Genomic DNA, 17,260 nt, shown 5'->3' with positions numbered 1-17,260 from the left:
CCAGAGTTCCCCAAATTGAAGGACAGGTATATTACACAGTCTGTTTCTAAAAAAGGCCCTCTTGAGCACAACCTTCAAATTTCCTAATGATATGTCCAGAATCAGAGTAAACAGAAACTTAATTTCATTTATGTAGATACAATTCCCATCATAAACTTTTGGTTTTGGACAGCACCAGCTTTCAACAATGATACAGACCAATTGTAGAAAAAGGCGTTTCTGGAAAAATGAACTAGTCGGGGGGCAGAGACAGAATAAAATATTTCAAAAGTAAATTAAATCTAGTCATCAGGAAATTCACATCAATCCCACCAAGAGATAACCACTTCACACCTGGTGGGATGGCTACAATAAAAAAGTTAGATGATAACAAATGTTAGTGAGGACGTGATGATACCAGAACCCTTAACTCACCACTGGTGGTAATATAAAATGGTTCAGCCAATACGGAAAACAGTGTGACACTTCCTTAAGAAGCTAACCATAAGTGACTCTTAATCTTACAAAACAAACTGAGGGTTGCTGGGGAGAGGGGGGTTGGGAGCAGGGGGGGTGGGGTTATGGACATTGGGGAGGGTATGTGCTTTGGTGAGTGCTGATTCACAGACCTGTACCCCTGGGGATAAAAATACATGTTTATAAAAAAAAAAATTAAAAAAAAAAAAAAGCTAACCAGAGTGACCAAACAAACAGTAGATTACCCTCGGCCCCAGCAATTCCACTCCTAGGTATATATAACTCAAAGTGAAAGCATATGTCCACATAAAAACTTGTACATGGATGTTCATAAAGCATTACTCGTAATAGCTAAAAAGTAGAAAACCCAATGTTTACCAACTGATGAATGGACAAACTGATATATCCACACAATGGAATATTATTCAGCAATACGAAGGAATGACATACTGATTCATGCCCCATTTTGGATGAAACTTAGAAACATGCTAAGTGAAAGAAACCAGTCATGAAAGCCCAACAGATGGTATGATTCCATTTATCTGAAATGTCCAGGACAGGAAAATACATAGAGGCAGAAGATAAGTCAGTGGTTGCTTAGGGGTGGGCGAGGGATGAATAGAGGATAACAGCTAAAGGTATAGGTCTTTTTTGAGGCAATTAGTGTTCTAAAATGGATTTTTTGATATGAAAGGATAGTTGGATGACTTTGATTATATTAAAAATCATTGAAGTGTATATTCTAGATAGATGAATTGTATGATATATGAATTACATTTCAATAAAGCGATTACAAAAAAATTAAATCAAAACATTAGAATAACTTATAACCTACTCATGTGGACTCAAGTTACGGTCTTTGTGATTCTTGGGTTGTTTTTTAAAATCGCGTGAGAATATTTTTAGAGGGAAAGGTTGCGTAGCAGTGCTGTTAAAGAGCAAAGGCTTTGGAATCAGACTTGGATCAACTTGCGGCTTTAACACTTTAAAGCTGTTTGTCTTTGAACAAATTATCTCATCTCTGGAAGTCTCAGTTTCCTAGATTGTTGGGAAGAATAATACCAATGTCTTAGGGGTATTGTTAGAGGCCCATAGTTAAGTGTGCAATGTTAGCCACGCTTGATGACAAAACAATTGACTTATTGGTGTGGTTATCTGAAACAGGGATAAACAGATCTTTTCTGTGAACAGGGCACAGTGTAGATTGATTGTAAGGCAGAGAAGATATTCCAATGAATATGTACTGAGTGGCAGGCATTCAGTAAGGGGGGGTGGGGGTAAAGTAAGATGGATCTTTTTCTATCCCCAGGAATTTACTGTCTGCTAGATGGTACAGGAGGTACCTCTCTGTACAGATTATTTTAATATTAATATGGTTTTAAGATCGTCATTTTTACCAAATATACAGGAACAATAGGAGAGGCCAATGAAAGGAATTCATAGGAAGCTACGGAGGGAAGATGACAGTTAAGCTGAGTACTGAAGAATGAGAAATTTTGCTTGAAAAAGGCCAGAAGAGCTTCCCTAGCGGCAGAAACCGTGCAAGCAAATAAATGCCTAAAAGGCCCATTGATAGGTCAGCTCCCAAATTTACATCTCCTAACTTCCAGGCGTCTATAGCAACTGCAAATTCAGAATCTTCACTTGTAAGGCTCATACACTTCTTAACCTCTCCCCATCTACATTCTCTAGAAAGCACCCCTTGAGTGATCCTTTTCAAATAAAAATACAATCATAGTACTTCTCTGCTCAAAATTTCTATGGTTTGCATTTCACTTGGGATGAAAGCTGAGGTCCTTACAAGGGCCAACCAAAAGGTTCCATGGTTTTTTTTGCCTCACACCTCCCTTTGCCCTTCTATTTGCTTCCACTATCACCCTTGACTTCATTTGGCCCTCTGATTTTGTTTGTTTGGTCCAAGTAGTGGTTTATAGTTTTATTTTTCTCTCTTTGTACTATAGAAAAGGCAGTAACTATAACTAGGCACGTACTGTGGTTCTTCGCACTACAAGCAACCACTGTCTGACTCCATGCTTGCTCACGCATTCACATACCTGCAGGACCCTGACAGGCTTTGGATGTCCCCCACAGTGTAGGAGGAATATGTGGAGAGACTGAAGGTTTTAAGTAGGTCAGATCCTTATTATAGAGATGGTTTCTTCTTCAGCAGGGGAAATGGATTTAAGGGGATCTCCACTGGAAGCAAACAGTGAAAGAGGGACAGGTTAAGGGGCTTTTCACAACAGTCCACATGGACGCCTGTGCTAAGGCAATGGTTGCTCATGGGAGTGGAGAGAAGATTCCAGATTCCAGAAATATTTTAATGTAGAATTGGCAGGACCTAGTGCTTGTCTAAATATGGGGTTTCTGTCTTGAGTCACCTGGTGGATGAAGGTATCACTTATTGAACACGGGATTTATGCAGAAAGAAGAAATTTGAAGATAAGTAATGGGGAGAAATGTAGATTTCCTGCTGGATATTTTGATTTTGGAACATCCAAGGACGAGCCCACTGTGTAGGTACAGGAAGAAACTGGATTTAGGGTTATTAGGAGCAGGGGGAGCCTGAGGTGGAAATCTGGTTGGACTGGATATTTGAGTTGACTACGACTTTTCCAAAAAATCTTTTTCTCCTTCCCTTCTTCCCTTCCCCTCCCCTCAATCAGAAATACCATTTTTCTTTTTTCGAATTTCACTTTTTACTTCCATCCTAACTTTCTAGGAACACACACTATGGCCATCCTCCGTTTATTGTCCTTCAACAGCCTCCTCGGGTCATTTTTAAAGTTGGAATATCTTGAAAATGCAAGAGTCGTAACCGATTGAAGAAAAAACGTGGGGCAGATCTCGTTCCTAAAGCTCACGAATATTTAATTTTTGACTAGGCATTTCCTACAAGTGGGGATGAGTTCAGGCGCGGTGTGTGGCTATGTCCTCCGTCGGTATCAAGGAAACCCGCGAGGGCCGACTCCCCTCTCTCGCTCCCCTTCTCAGGACCAGCCCATCTGTCCCTCTCGGTCCCTCACCCGCACCCGCTCGCCGGCCGGTCATTTCTAGCTAAGCAGTCACCCAATTTCCTGGACGGTGAGGCCAAGGTCTCGACGTGAGGGAACAGGCCGGAGCCGCGGACACCACGGCACGAAGCCCGGGCAAGTCGGGTGTCTCCGCGGGGGAGGCCGCGCGGGTCCCCCCACCGGTGGCGGCGGCGTCCGCCCCTGGCCGGGAAGGAGGACGCGCTGCGGCGGGCCGGTGCCCCGGGAAAGGCGCGCGCCGCCGCCCTGGCCTCGGGCGCCCGCCTGCCCGCATTGTCTCAGCTCCATAGCAACTCGGCGGCGGCGGGGGCCACGCGCGCTGCGCGGCGTCGGCGTGCGCTCCGGCTCCGGCTGCCGGGGAGAGACCGGCGCTACCGGGCGATGGCGCCCTGACGGGCCCGCGTGGGCGCCGGGCGCGGGCAACGGCGGCGGCATGCCCGAGAAGCGGCTCACCGCGGGTAGGTGCGGCGGCGGCGGGGACCACACACCCACCTCTGGACGTGACTTCACGCCCGGGCGTCCCCCTCGCCCCCCCCCCCCCACGCCCCCAAACTTCCCCAAACCTGGCTCCCCTGCGCTCTCTCAGCGTTTTATTGCGAATCTCACCCCCCTCCCACCACACCCCCTCCCCTCGCCCCGGACGACCCCCCGTTTGCATCGCCTCATTGGCACCGTCTTATTTTGTCTTGCTTAATTCTCCGTTTTGCAGCTGGAATAATGGAAGCCTACAAGGTTAACTTCAGGGTCACAGTGAATTAGTGGCCATGCTGGATTCCAGAGGCCCTTCCTCCCCACTTCCACCTTGAATTCCAACTTAAAATTCAATCCATGTGCAGGGAATGAACAGAGGGCCAAAATCTTCCTGAGCTTGCCCGTGTATAAGGCAGGGCTAGGTGCTGTCTCAAATTATTTCATTTACTTTAAAAGGAAATCAGATTTGAGTGAGATAATGTCATATTTTATCTTGTTTCAGAGCCACCAGATATTACAGAAGAAGGATTTGTAAGTACAATTTTAGAGGGCCATTCCCTCCACCCCTTGGCTTTTTAAAATCATAGTTTGTAGGAAAAAAAGCTGTATATTTTCTTTTCTCCTTTTTGCCAAATGAATATAATAGAAGCTTTGGCTTCCTAACCGCGGTGGTGAGTATAAGGCATTTTTACATTCTTGAACAGGTACCTTTTTAAGAAGAGGCCAGCGGATTTTTATAGTGGATGCTATTTACTGTTCAAGTTCTTTTACATAAATGACCTCATTTAATTTATCTAAACTCTTTCATGACTCCGTGAGAGGTAGGTTTTATCTCCATGGTTTTATTGCCAGGTGGGGGTGCAGTTCCTGGTTTTGTAAACATTAGTAGATGGCACTGATTGATAACAAGTGGTCAATTTATAGTTGTAATTACTTTTAAAAGGTACTAAATGTTTTCACGTCAGACTTCTGGTGAGTTGAGTAGTAGTAAGTACTTTGCCTAGTACTTGATATACATGATCATTTCTGTGAGTGCTATATTTAGGATGGGTTCTGTTGTAACTCCTGTTGGATTATTAAGGAACTTGCTCAAACAGCTAGATAGAAGGTAGCAGAGCTTCTTTCTTTCTAAGGTTGGAGTCCAATTCCAAGAGCCCTGGTTAGGGGGCCCTGTAGGGGCAGAGGGCAGGCTGCCCCAATATGGGCCGCTTTGGCATGAAGATTATTTTGGGATAAAAAGCACCTGAAATCTAGCAGATTCAGGAACAGCTCTTTACCTCTCCCACAACTGCCTAAAAAGGATTTAGGTCGAGAATCCAGGAAGAGAACCACCACCACCAAGAACGATATGATGGTATGAACGAGGTATGGTAGACAGGGAGGAACCTGGCAAGGCCTGTTTGATCCAAGTCCTTCATGTCCCTTTGTTTCCAAGTGTCCCAGGACACATTTGTTTACCATTTACTTGTTCATCTTCCTATGAATTGCACTCTCTCCCTTGGAAGTCCCAGACCCCTACCCTTCTCCTTAAGTCAGAACAACATATATGCCTCATTTTGCCTGTTTTTGGAATTTCCATGTCTTTGTGGATTCCCCGTGTGCACACTATTCAATCTGATCTTCTTCTGTTAATTTGTCTCATGTAAATGTAATTCTTAGTCATGCTGGAAGACCTTGAGGGCAGACAAAAATTTTTCCTCCCCTTCACCACTTCTCTGTGCTATTTCACTTATGTCTTCTAACACTTATTTCTCTTGTTGGCCAATTATCTTATTTGCTTTTGGCTTTTTATTCAACAAACATGAGTGCCTCTGTATTCACAGTCACTACTACATGCTGAAGAGAAGTCTCGAAAAGTTTGCAGTCTAGCAGAAGGGGCTGCGAGAGGAGAGAGTGAGGGACTCCATCTGTTAGCACCTTCCATTTTCACCCTTCTGGACCTTTGGTCCACTACTGAGAGAGAGAGAGAGACATACAGAAAAACATCAAGTTAGAGAGACAAACAGCCTGCCAGAAACTCCACCCATCTTCTTGTTGCCTCAGCGTAACCCTGGGTAGTGGCAGATTTTTTTAAAATTTTTTTTTATAAACATATATTTTTATCCCCAGGGGTACAGGTCTGTGAATTGCCAGGTTTACACACTTCACAGCACTCACCATAGCCCATACCCTCCCAATGTCCATAACCCCACCCCCCTTTTTCCAACCCCCCTCCCCCCAGCAACTTTCAGTTTGTTTTGTGAGATTAAGAGTCACTTATGGTTTGTCTCCCTCCCAATCCCATCTTGTTTCATTTATTTTTCTCCTACCCCCTTAACCCTCCATGTTGCATTTCTACTTCCTCTTATCAGGGAGATCATATGATAGTTGTCTTTCTCTGATTGACTTATTTCGCTAAGCATGATACCCTCTAGTTCCATCCACGTCATCGCAAATGGCAAGATTTCATTTCTTTTGATGGCTGCATAGTATTCCATTGTGTATATATACCACATCTTCTTTATCCATTCACATCTAGGTTGGTGGACATCTAGGTTCTTTACATAGTTTGGCTATGGTGGCAGATTTTTTTTTTTAACTCCTTCCAGATTGTTCTTCATTCCCGCAGGAGGTCAACATTTCTGGAGCCAATCTTTCCCATACAGTTCCTCCATAAACTGTCTGAGGAGCACTCAGCAGCATTGCACTTAACTGTTTGAATAGCCCTCTGACCCCTCAGGTCTTTGTAGCTGTTTGGGAACTCATAACAGCTCGAAGACTCTACTGGCCACTCCTCTTTGTCTTGGTGTCTCCAATACCACCATCTCCTGGTTTCCCATCTCTCCTGTTCTTGTCCTCATTTCTGGCTTCTCTTTCTTTGCCCATCAAAGCGTTGACTTTCTTTAGGACTCTGTTCCACAGACTCCCTCTCATGGAGCAATTCTTCTCCTATAGTTTTAGCTACTCTTACTTCCCAGGGTTTCCAGATCTATACCTCTCCAGCCCAGATGCATCTTCTGATGCCAGACCTTGATATCTGTTGGGTTATGCGGCACCTTCATCAGCTGGATGCCCCTGCATCACCACCACAGTCATATTCCACACACTCTTTCTCAAGAGTATATGATAAAATGAGCTTATCTCTCTGCTCCCCTCAGCCCCGTGCTGTTTTTCTTCCCCTTTTTCTTGTTTTTGTTCATGGTGCCACTGCCATTCTGTCATAGCCAGAACTTTCTTCCCCTTTCTTCCCTCTCACCTGCAATCATTTACCAAGTTCCTTTCTTAGCTGGGTCTTTTTCTCTATACTCATAGCTACTGTCTTATTTCAGGCCCTCATCCCTGGGCCTGGACTCTGGCAGTCGTCCTAACTGATATCACTGCCTCCAATATTCCTCTGTCGACTCCAATTTTTCTTGGCCTAAAGCTTAAAGTGCAAACTCCTGTGCATTGACTTCACTGGATGATATTGCTTTGCTCTGTCTACCTTCAGATTCTCCCCCTATCACTCCAGCCCCAGCTGTCAGATTGCTATTAACTCTTTTAAAGAATGACCATATTCCTTGATTGCTCAACTCTTTTGTTAATCCTACTATTTATTGACTGCTGACTACAGGCTAGTGTTTAACCTCAAAACAACTCCATTAGGTGGTTATTAATCACCCACGTTTCCCAGATGAGGAAGTTGAAGTCCACAACTGTTCACCAACTTGGCCTGAGGCCACATATCTAGGAACCGGCAGAGCCAGAATATCAAACACCTCCCTTCCACATTCAAAATCTTTTCTATAACTTTTTAGCCTTTTTTAACCTTACCTCCCAACACTTTCCGTGTGATAGACAATGTTCATACCATTTGAGGATTATAAAGTACTTCCACATTTCTTCTGCTCCAGCCGAAATGCGAACTGCTCCTCCTTGCCTTTGCCGCGGGATTTTGTCTCAGCTGCCCTCCCCGCCTCTCTCCCAATCTTTCTTGTCAGGGCCCAGCTCACCTCCTCAAGGACAGCTGACCAACCTCTTGCCGCTTGTGGTAGATACCAGTTTGTGACCAGCTTCTCCAGTTCAAGTGCTCACCCAGGATTATCCATAGATGAAATAATGCATGCCTTGCACATCTATTTACTTCTGTTTTTCAAAAGTAGTCAAAATAATTTTTTCTCATTAATATTCTTAGAAAAATAATGTGGCAGAGCTCTCTGGAACCCCCAGATCGATTCTACCCTTTCCCACAATATATGCTAGACACATTGCTTTCTAGATTAGACTTCATTTTCTAGCTAATGTTTACACAGATTAAATAACCAACCACTATGTCACACAGCTAGTACCTGGTCAAGCCACAGTTAGAACCTGGGTCTAACTGACTCTATCTCACACACAAAGATGCCCTTTTCTTCTTTCCTGATGACTGGAATGAGGATGTGATGATTGAGCTGAAGCAGTCAGCTGGGATCATGAGGTAGAAGTGGCATCAGCTTTCCAGAAGTGAGATGCAACACGTCTGCTCACATTCCATGGACCACAGTTTGGTTACATGACCACATTTAGTTGCAAGGAAGCTTAGAAAACGTAGTCTTTTAGAATAAATCATTTGTTGTCAGGGACACATTGCGTTGTGTCTATTTAACTTTTTATGTGTATAATTTGCAATTTCTTCACGCAATTGTGAATTCCTGCAGGGCTGGTACTGGGTCTCAGACAACTTAATATTCCCTGTGGTGTGTAGCACAATGTCCAGAATGTGCTATTAGATGATATAAATTTTGGCTGATGGGTATTTTCATATATGATAGTGTGATGTGTTTATTTTTTATTTTGTTTTATTTAAAACATTTTTAGAGTTGACACTCAATGTTAACATTCGTTTCAGAGGTACAACACAGTGATTCAACTTCTCTATATGTTATGCTATGTTTCACTTAACATTTTTTGCCAAGTTTCTTTTGATACATGTTCTATATTTCTCAAGCACCTCTCTCGGCATTCTTCCATTTCAGTGTCTTTGTTAATTTTGTATTTGATTGGTTTTTGATAATTCTCTCTTAGGGAAAATACATACAAAATGTTAATACATTCAATTTTCTTTGGGGGAGTATTTTTAATTACAAAAGCAATGTATGAATATTCTTATAAATGATCCAGATAATAAAAGTGATAAAGTGAATGCTTCTTACCATCACTTCCCTCTAGCCAAGCCCCTTTCAGCAAGCTACTTGTGGAGTTTGTTTCATCTTGTATCCTCCTTTTCTGACTGTTTTAATCTTTTAACAGTATCTCTCTTTTTTATTTTATTAATATTGTTTTATTAGAGTCTTTATTAAGTTATTAGTCTTTTCAGCTTTCATGTCTTTAGTGTAATCGTTCAAGCATTCATTCAACAAAAATGTTGTAATCATCTGTTATCTAAAAACATTGAGAATTGATTTATTTATTTAGAGTTACTTATTTATTTTGAGAGAGAGAGAGAGAGAGCAGGGTAAGGGCAGAGGAAGAGAGAGAGAGAGAATCTCCGGCAGAGCCCATGCTGAGCACAGAGGCCAATGTGGGCTTGATGCTGGGATCCCAAGACCATAATCTGAGCCAAAATTGAGAGTCAGGTGCTTGACCAACTGAGTCACCCAGGTGCATTGGGAATTTCAAAAAGCATTGGGAATTTCAAAAGTGAATAAAAAACAGTCTTGCATGCCTAGGTGGCTCAGTGGGTTAAGCCTCTGCCTTCAGCGTGGGTCACGATCTCAGGGTTCTAAGATCAAGCCCTGCATTGATCGGGCTTTCTGCTCAGCAGGGGGTCTGCTTCCCTGCTCTCTCTGCCAGCCTCTCTGCCTGCTTGTGATCTTTCTCTCTCTCTCTGTCAAATAAATAAATAAAATCTTTTTTTTTTTTTTTAAAGATTTTATTTATTTATTTGACAGAGAGAAATCACAAGTAGATGGAGAGGCAGGCAGAGAGAGAGGGAAGCAGGCTCCCTGCTGAGAGCCTGATGCGGGACTCGATCCCAGGACTCTGAGATCATGACCTGAGCCGAAAGCAGCGGCTTAACCCACTGAGCCACCCAGGCGCCCAATAAAATCTTTTTTAAAAAGAGTCTTTTTCTTCCAAAAGTTCACAATCCAGTGGGTGCGATGTGTAAACAGGCAGTTTTAGTATGAAGTATTAAAGATTGTGATGGGGAAATATAGATACTTTTGGGAAAGAAAAGGATAGATAGAATAAAGTAAGAAAAGATTTTCTAGGTAGAATAATTAGCATGTACAGAGGTGCAGAACTGTAAAAAAAAATTGCTATGACTGAAGTATGGTAGTTTGAGTTGGGATCGGAGAGCTCGGCAGTAGCCAAATTGCATTCAACATAAACTTTTTGTGATACCAAGATTGGGGATTAGGGGACAGGTGGATCTCTTTGTATTAACTGAGATGTGGTTAGAAAATCTGACTCATAGTGTGGTGTGATTAAGGAGGGGTAGGGAAGATGAAGTTTGGCATGTTATGACCAGGAGGGTAGAACAGAGGTGCTAGGGGTCTGACCCTTAGTGGATTGGATTCCAGGGTAGTGGTCAGAAGATGTTCAGATGTCCAGGGGTTTATTCCAGAGAGAATGATAGTGATTTGGATCTGTCATTCAGTACACAGGAAGCTAAGAAGGCTGTCCGTAAGGTGCCAAGAGACTTGGGTATTGTTTCCTTGTACATAAGTCTCCACTCCTTTATACTATGAAAAAATTTAAACATACAAGGAAATTGAAAGAATTGTATAGTGAACCCCTATACCCACCACCAAGATGTCACAGTTATTAACATTTTGAGACATATGTTTTTACATGTTTCTATCCTGTCTACCATGCCATCTATCCATCAATCCATGTTTTAAATCTGTTTCAAAGTAAATTGCAGGCAACCCTAAGATATATATGCACCCTAAACAGTTCTCTCTCTGTTTTTTTTTAGAGAGAGACTGAGAGCACAAGCAGGGGCTGGGGGGTAAGAGCAGAAGGTGAGGGAGGGAGAATCCCAAGCAGGCTCCATTCCCAGCGCAGAGCCCAACATAGGGCTCAATCTCACAACCCTGAGATCATGACCTGAGCCAAAATCAAGAGTCAGATGCTCAGCTGACTGAGCCACCTGGGTGGCTCTGTATTCATTAGACAATAATTTCCCATTACACCCTCCCAAGCCTCTGGGTACCATTAATCTGCTTTCTGTCTTCACAGATTTGACTATTCTAGGTACCTCATATAAGTAGAATCATAAAAGATTGGTCCTTTCGTGTCTGGCTTATTTTATTTAGCATAACATTTTCAAGGATCATCCATGTTGTTGTATGAATTAGAATTTCATTCCTTTTTAAGGCTAAATAACATTCCATGTAGTATATACCACATCTTGTTTATCCTTGGTATGTCTGTGGACATATAAGTTGTTTCCACTTTTTGGCTATTATGAATAATGAATGCCACTATGAACACGGGTGTACAAAATTCTGTTTTTGTCCCTGCCATCAGTTGTTTTGGGCATATACCCAGAACTGGAATTGCTGGGTCATAAGGTAATTATGTATTTAATTTTTTGAGGAACTGCCACACTGTGTTGCATAGGAGCTAGGCTATCTCACATTCCCACCAGCAGGGTACAAGGGTCCGAATCTCCACATCGTCACTAATACTTGTTATTTTACTTTTTTTTTTTTAATTGCAGCCCACCTCATAGATGTGAAGTGATAGCTCATTGTGGTTTTGATTTTAATTTCTTATTGCTAGTAATGTTAAGGGTCTTTTTACATGCTTATTGACTATTTGAATATCTTCTTTGGAGAAATATCTATACAAGACTTCTGCCCATTTAAAAAATTTAGGTTGTTTATCTTTTTCCTGCTTATTAGGTGTATGATTTGCAAATATTTTCTTACATTCTGTAGGCAGTCTTTTCCCTTTCTTAAGAGATGCCTTCAATGCACAAAATTTTAAGATTTTCATGAAGTCCAATTTTTCTTTGGTTACTCATGCTTTTGGTGTAATATCTAAGAATCCTTTGGCAAATACAGGGTCATAAAGAATTATCTTTATGTTTTTTGGAAGTATTTTATAGTTTTAGCTCTTATATTTGGGCCTTTCACCCATTTTGAGTTAGTTTATGTGTATGGTATAAAGTAAGGGTCTAACTTCATTTTTTTGCATATGAATATTTAGTTTCCTAGCACCATTTGTTGAAAAACAGTGTCCTTTCCTCATTGAATGGTCTTAGCACCCTTGTTAAACATCATTTGAGCATGTATGAGAGGGTTTATTTATGGACTCTATTCCAGTGGTCTGTAGCTCTGTTTTTTATGCCATACTGTTTTGATTACTATAGTTTTGTAGTAAGTAAGTATTGAAATCAGGGTATGTGAATCTTCCAAACTTGTTCTTTTTTAAGACGGTTTTGCTATTTGAGGTCCCTTGAAATTCCATATGAGTTTTAGGATGGGTTTTTCTATTTCTGCAAAAAATAGTGTTATTGGGATTTTGGTGGAGATCTGTTATAAATAATGTTATTGGGATTTTGGTACTAAATCTGTAAGTTGTTTTGGGTGGTATTGTCATCTTAATAATACTGTCTTCCAATTCATAAACATGGTATGTCTTTCCAGGTATTTATGTCTTCTCTTCTTTGCAGCAAATTTCTTTGTAAATGAAATTATTTTCTTAATTTCCTTTTTGGATGTAGGTAACTTTTTAATATTAAGTTGTATAGTCAAAATGTCTGCATGCAGTTACTAATCAAGATTTTTTAATGGTGATCTCTTAAAATTCTTGAATAGTCTCTGCTGTTAAGAAACTGTTTTACCCAGTAAGAGTTAAAATTTTTTAGACTATTTTTTTTTTAAAGATTTTTTTTTTTATTTATCTGACAGAGATCACAAGTAGGCAGAGAGGCAAGCAGAGAGAGAGGAGGAAGCAGGCTCCCTGCAGAGCAGAGAGCCGGATGTGGGGCTCGATCCCAGGACCCTGGTATCATGACCTGAGCCGAAGGCAGAGGCTTAACCCACTGAGCCTCCCAGGTGCCCCTAGACTATTTTTTGTAACCATTCCAAATTGTAAGAGTTGAAATTAAAATGTAATAGTTATTTTTCTCATGACAGATATAATGTCAGAATTTCCTAGGGCAAACAGATTGATTTAGCAATCAAAAAAATGTTTCATATGATGAAACTATGTATATGAAACAGTATATGCATACATTTTTAAAAAATTATTTTTATTAACATATACTGTATTATTTGCCCCAGAGGTACAGGTCTGTGAATCATCAGGCTTACACATTTCACAGCACTCACCATAGCAATACCCTTCCAATGTCCATAATGCATACATTTTTTTTTGAGTTATCACCTTGTATCTAGCTTGGCTAGGCATACTATAGGCATACATCAGTTGCCAATAGACAGAAATATCTGATGTATGTGAAGGCAGAGATTTGGGGTGATCATCTGCAGCCTTCCATGGTCTCCCTTTCCCTCTTCCTCCAGGCTGTCAGCACCTTTGGCTGTGCACTGTTTTCTTGGACATCTCAAACAGACTCTTCTGGCAGCTTCGTGGGACACTGATATGCTCTGCAGATAGCTAATAAATCTATGTCTAGGAGCTTGAGCAACGCCTTGGCTATGCTCAGCATTTTACAGAGGAGCAGTGGGTGTGGGATATAACTCATCAGTTGCCTTCTCCAGGGGAGGGAGATGGACACGAGGAGTCCCAAACCAGGTTGCTCACAGCCAGAGGTCACGATCTTGGGAGCTCTAGTCACCCCTGGCTGTGCCTGGTTGCCCTGAAGGATGAAGAGGTCCACTTTGACTTGAATTCTGTTGTCTGCACATCACTGTGTCATTGCATCCTAGTGGGAAGCTCTGTTTAGAAAGGAGAAAAGAAAGGCTATGTGTACTTTAGGAGGAAACAGCAAAAATAGGTGCGTCCTGGTGGATGCACCTTTTGGAAATATGGTGGATTCCTTTTGGAAATATGGTCTGTCCTATCCACTGATTGATGACAGTATTCCTAATCTAAAGTTTATCAGTACTGGATTCTGCATTGGAAATTAGACGAATGGCTTTGGTTTAATGTGTGAATGGCTTGAAAGGAAGTTGGAAACTTGGATTATTTTTCTACTTCTGCCATTAGCTAACTGATCACCTTTACTATGTTTTGCTTTCCACCTTTCTTTGCTCATGCATTTCTCTCTGTACTCTGCATCATTGCCTCTCATAAATGTATTTCTAATTATAGAATTTGAAATTATTTCAAATGCTGATTTTTCCACTCGACTCTCTTCTGATTCCTCCTACCAGATAGTATGTTTCCTTCCTTTGAGAGGAAACATTTAATATTGTAATTTTCTTTTGGTATGTATCATATTCTTTCTTGGACTTTGGTTTCTGTCTGTCTTTGTCTTATGTCATCCTTCTTGTTTACAAGGTCTTCTTTGCATATCTTGCATCTTTTAGAGTGGTGAACTAATTGTAGTTTATCTGATTTGAGGGTGCAGCAAAATAAATTTTTAAGCAAAAAAATTTTTGTCCACCATAATTAGCCAGCACATAAAAACTATTTAGCTTAACCCTCTTTCAGGAAGAAACTTGAGAAGTTTGGCCTAAAAACGGAAAAGCTGACTTCACTTTCACAGATGGCACACCTGTAGTACATGAAAAAACAGGTTTCAAGTGTGTATTCTGAAAAAACGTTCCTGCCTTCCATTGCATCATTCAGCGGAGAATCTGTGTTGCAAATTTTGCAGCCGGGTTCATGGAATGATGTAATGGAGGAATTGATTGCAACTCCATGTTCTTCTTGATTGTACCATTAATAACCATCACCAGTTTATTGGTTATTTGGAATATATTAATCCCAAATATGGCGACTTAGTTCCTTTTAATAGAGCCACATGACTAGATTGTGAAGACTTACTAGAGAAACTGAGCTGCTTCTTTAGATCAAGGCCTTAGAAAAAAAATTTTTTTAAATAAAGAGTTTTGAGAATAAAGGGTTTATTAAGATCCTTGATAAATAAGGATAAAGAAATAGTAAGTCAAGGGTTGAATCAAGATTCTTGTTATGACAAGATGTCTGAATGCATTGGTCTAGAAACTTCAGTGGGAAAGTAATGCTCATTTTTTAAAAGATTTTTAATTTATTTATTTGACAGACAGAGATCACAAGTAGGCAGAGAGGCAGGCAGAGAGAGAGGAGGAAGCAGGCTCCCTGCTGAGCAGAGAGCCCGATGTGGGGCTTGATCCCAGGACCCTGGGATCATGACCCGAGCCGAAGGCAGAGGCTTTAACCCACTGAGCCACCCAGGCTCCCCAATGCTCATTTTTTTAGAGAAGTGCAGGCCTTCCTGTTAAAGCGCAGCAGAAGGACAGAGAAAATGGCACTCGAAGACCATGCTTCTTTCTTCTTCTTCTTCTTTTTTTAAAAGATTTTATTTATTTATTTGCGAGAGCAAGAGCGAGAATTAGAGAGAGAGAGAGAGAGAGCAGGGAGAGGGGCAGAAAAGAAGCAGAACCCCCAGCAGGGGCCTCCATCCCAGGACCCTGGGATCATGACCTGAGCTGAAGGCAGATGCTTAACTCACTGAGCCGCCCAGGTGCCCCTCATGCTTATTTCTATTGCAGAACTTTCCTAATAGCAGCAGGAGTGCTGGTATTTCATATGGGGAGAAATTAAGATAAAACTTCAGAAAAGAAATCCAGATTTTGATGTTTTTGAATACTTTGAGTTTCTGTGGTTGTGGATGCAAACCCAAGGGCGTGGCTGAAGCCCAGGAAAGGCCCTACCATGTGGCTCGGTTTCAGGGGGACCCAAGGTTACTGGAAACAAACTGCTCACCAGGGTGTTGGGACACTGCTGCTTGATGAAGGTCTGTGGACCAGAGCCGCCCAAGACTCTTAGTCCTTGCTAAGATGAGTCAGAAATCGAGAGAAAATGCTTAGAAACTTTATGGTGTGTTGACAGTATGCGTTTATCTATGGAACTTAGTAATCAACAATTGGCCTTTTATATTATGTATATCTTTTATTTCATTTTCTAGTTAATCCATTCTTACTATATTTTACAAGTTATTTGTCTGAAACTTGAGGATTAGGGAAGGAAACAAAACAGTTACTTCATCACAGAGAGTTTAGAAATCACTGAGTTATAGTCTCTGAGAAGGGTGAGGCATCAGGAAATGAATATATGAATCTGAGGATTAGGTAGAAGTTTCTGGCTATGTGGCCAGCCAAATTCTAGGCAATACATAGGTCCACCTGACTCTGTGAAATATACGTTCTGTTTTAGAGATGAAATTTAAAAATACGATGCTATTTTAGAGAAATTAGCAAGGGACTGTACTCCACCACTGTTATTAATTAAAAATACTCACGCTCCCCATCTGCAGATTTTTTTGATCATGAGCCCAGGAGTGCAGTTTGGTCACCCTTATTGTGGTACATAGTGCCTTCTTCCATCTTGGAGCTCCTAAAATTGTTTAAGTTCATTTGATTTCTCCCAAGAGTTAGCAGAGAGTAGGCAGTTCACTAAATAAAGTCCAGAAAATTAAAGTCACTTTGAAAGGTAAAATTTGAAAGCTTATTAGCTGTATGGAGCTTTCACCAGATGTTACCTGCTTTGTTCTGCTTTTTTGGATCTTCAGGAGTCAGAGCTTAGAGAATATATTACTGAGGCACTACTATGAATGTAAAAGATTTATGAGATCCTAGGTTATTTGTTGTTGTTCTAATCAGTTGAGATTTTTAGTAAATGAAATCCTTAGTTTGGTGTGGTTTTAAAAGCTCACAGATTTTTAGTAAATTCTTGATATACGTCCTATTAGTTATTTATCACCCTATTTTCCAATTGCACTACAGATACTTAAAGAAATTACCCTGAAAAATGTATTTTCCAATATTCTACAGTATCTTCCTTTTACCACAACGTTATATTCAACAAATTTTTTAAATTGACCAATATAAGAAGAAAATAATCAGCCATGTGGAAATAATAGCATTGTGACATATTGTCAACTTTCATGTTAGATTTGCAAAGTGGAAATATAATTATGGATAACAAAATAAACACATGTTCTATATAACAGAGTATGCCCTGATGTGCTTTTGACACAATGGAAACAATTGCTAACAAAATAAGGTGTTTTATTTGGAAGAGAGAATTTGTTCTTGGCAGTGGCTTTCCAATTTTGCCAATTTTAAAAGCGACTATGTTGGTGGATGAGATGGTTATTGAAAAAATATATACAATCTCTATGCTTAGAACACATGCATTGTCAAAGTTTCTTCACGTAAAAGTTAAACAATGCAAAT

At 40.9% G+C, this 17,260-nt stretch overlaps 1 protein-coding gene across 6 annotated transcripts in view; it reads left to right on the top strand.

The window, feature by feature from the left end:
• The first annotated feature begins 3,780 nt into the window (after window positions 1-3,780).
• RGS22 (regulator of G protein signaling 22) overlaps window positions 3,781-17,260 on the top strand; it is a 126,328-nt gene continuing 112,848 nt past the window's right edge. For 2 of the 6 annotated variants that reach the window (XM_045077986.1, XM_045077985.1), the window contains exons 1-2: window positions 3,789-3,946; window positions 4,462-4,490. In XM_045077986.1, coding sequence (XP_044933921.1) covers window positions 3,922-3,946; window positions 4,462-4,490 — 54 coding nt within the window. In that variant the 5' untranslated portion in view covers window positions 3,789-3,921. Of the gene's footprint in view, window positions 3,947-4,461; window positions 4,491-17,260 lie in introns of all 6 variants that reach the window. The other 4 variants (XM_045077988.1, XM_045077987.1, XR_006606128.1 and 1 more) reach the window with 3 other exon arrangements.

Source organism: Mustela putorius, unplaced genomic scaffold (assembly GCF_011764305.1).
Source record: "Mustela putorius furo isolate JIRA1106 unplaced genomic scaffold, ASM1176430v1.1 tig00000228_pilon_pilon_pilon, whole genome shotgun sequence".
NCBI lineage: Eukaryota > Metazoa > Chordata > Mammalia > Carnivora > Mustelidae > Mustela > Mustela putorius.
This window is presented reverse-complemented; position numbering and strand designations above follow the sequence as displayed.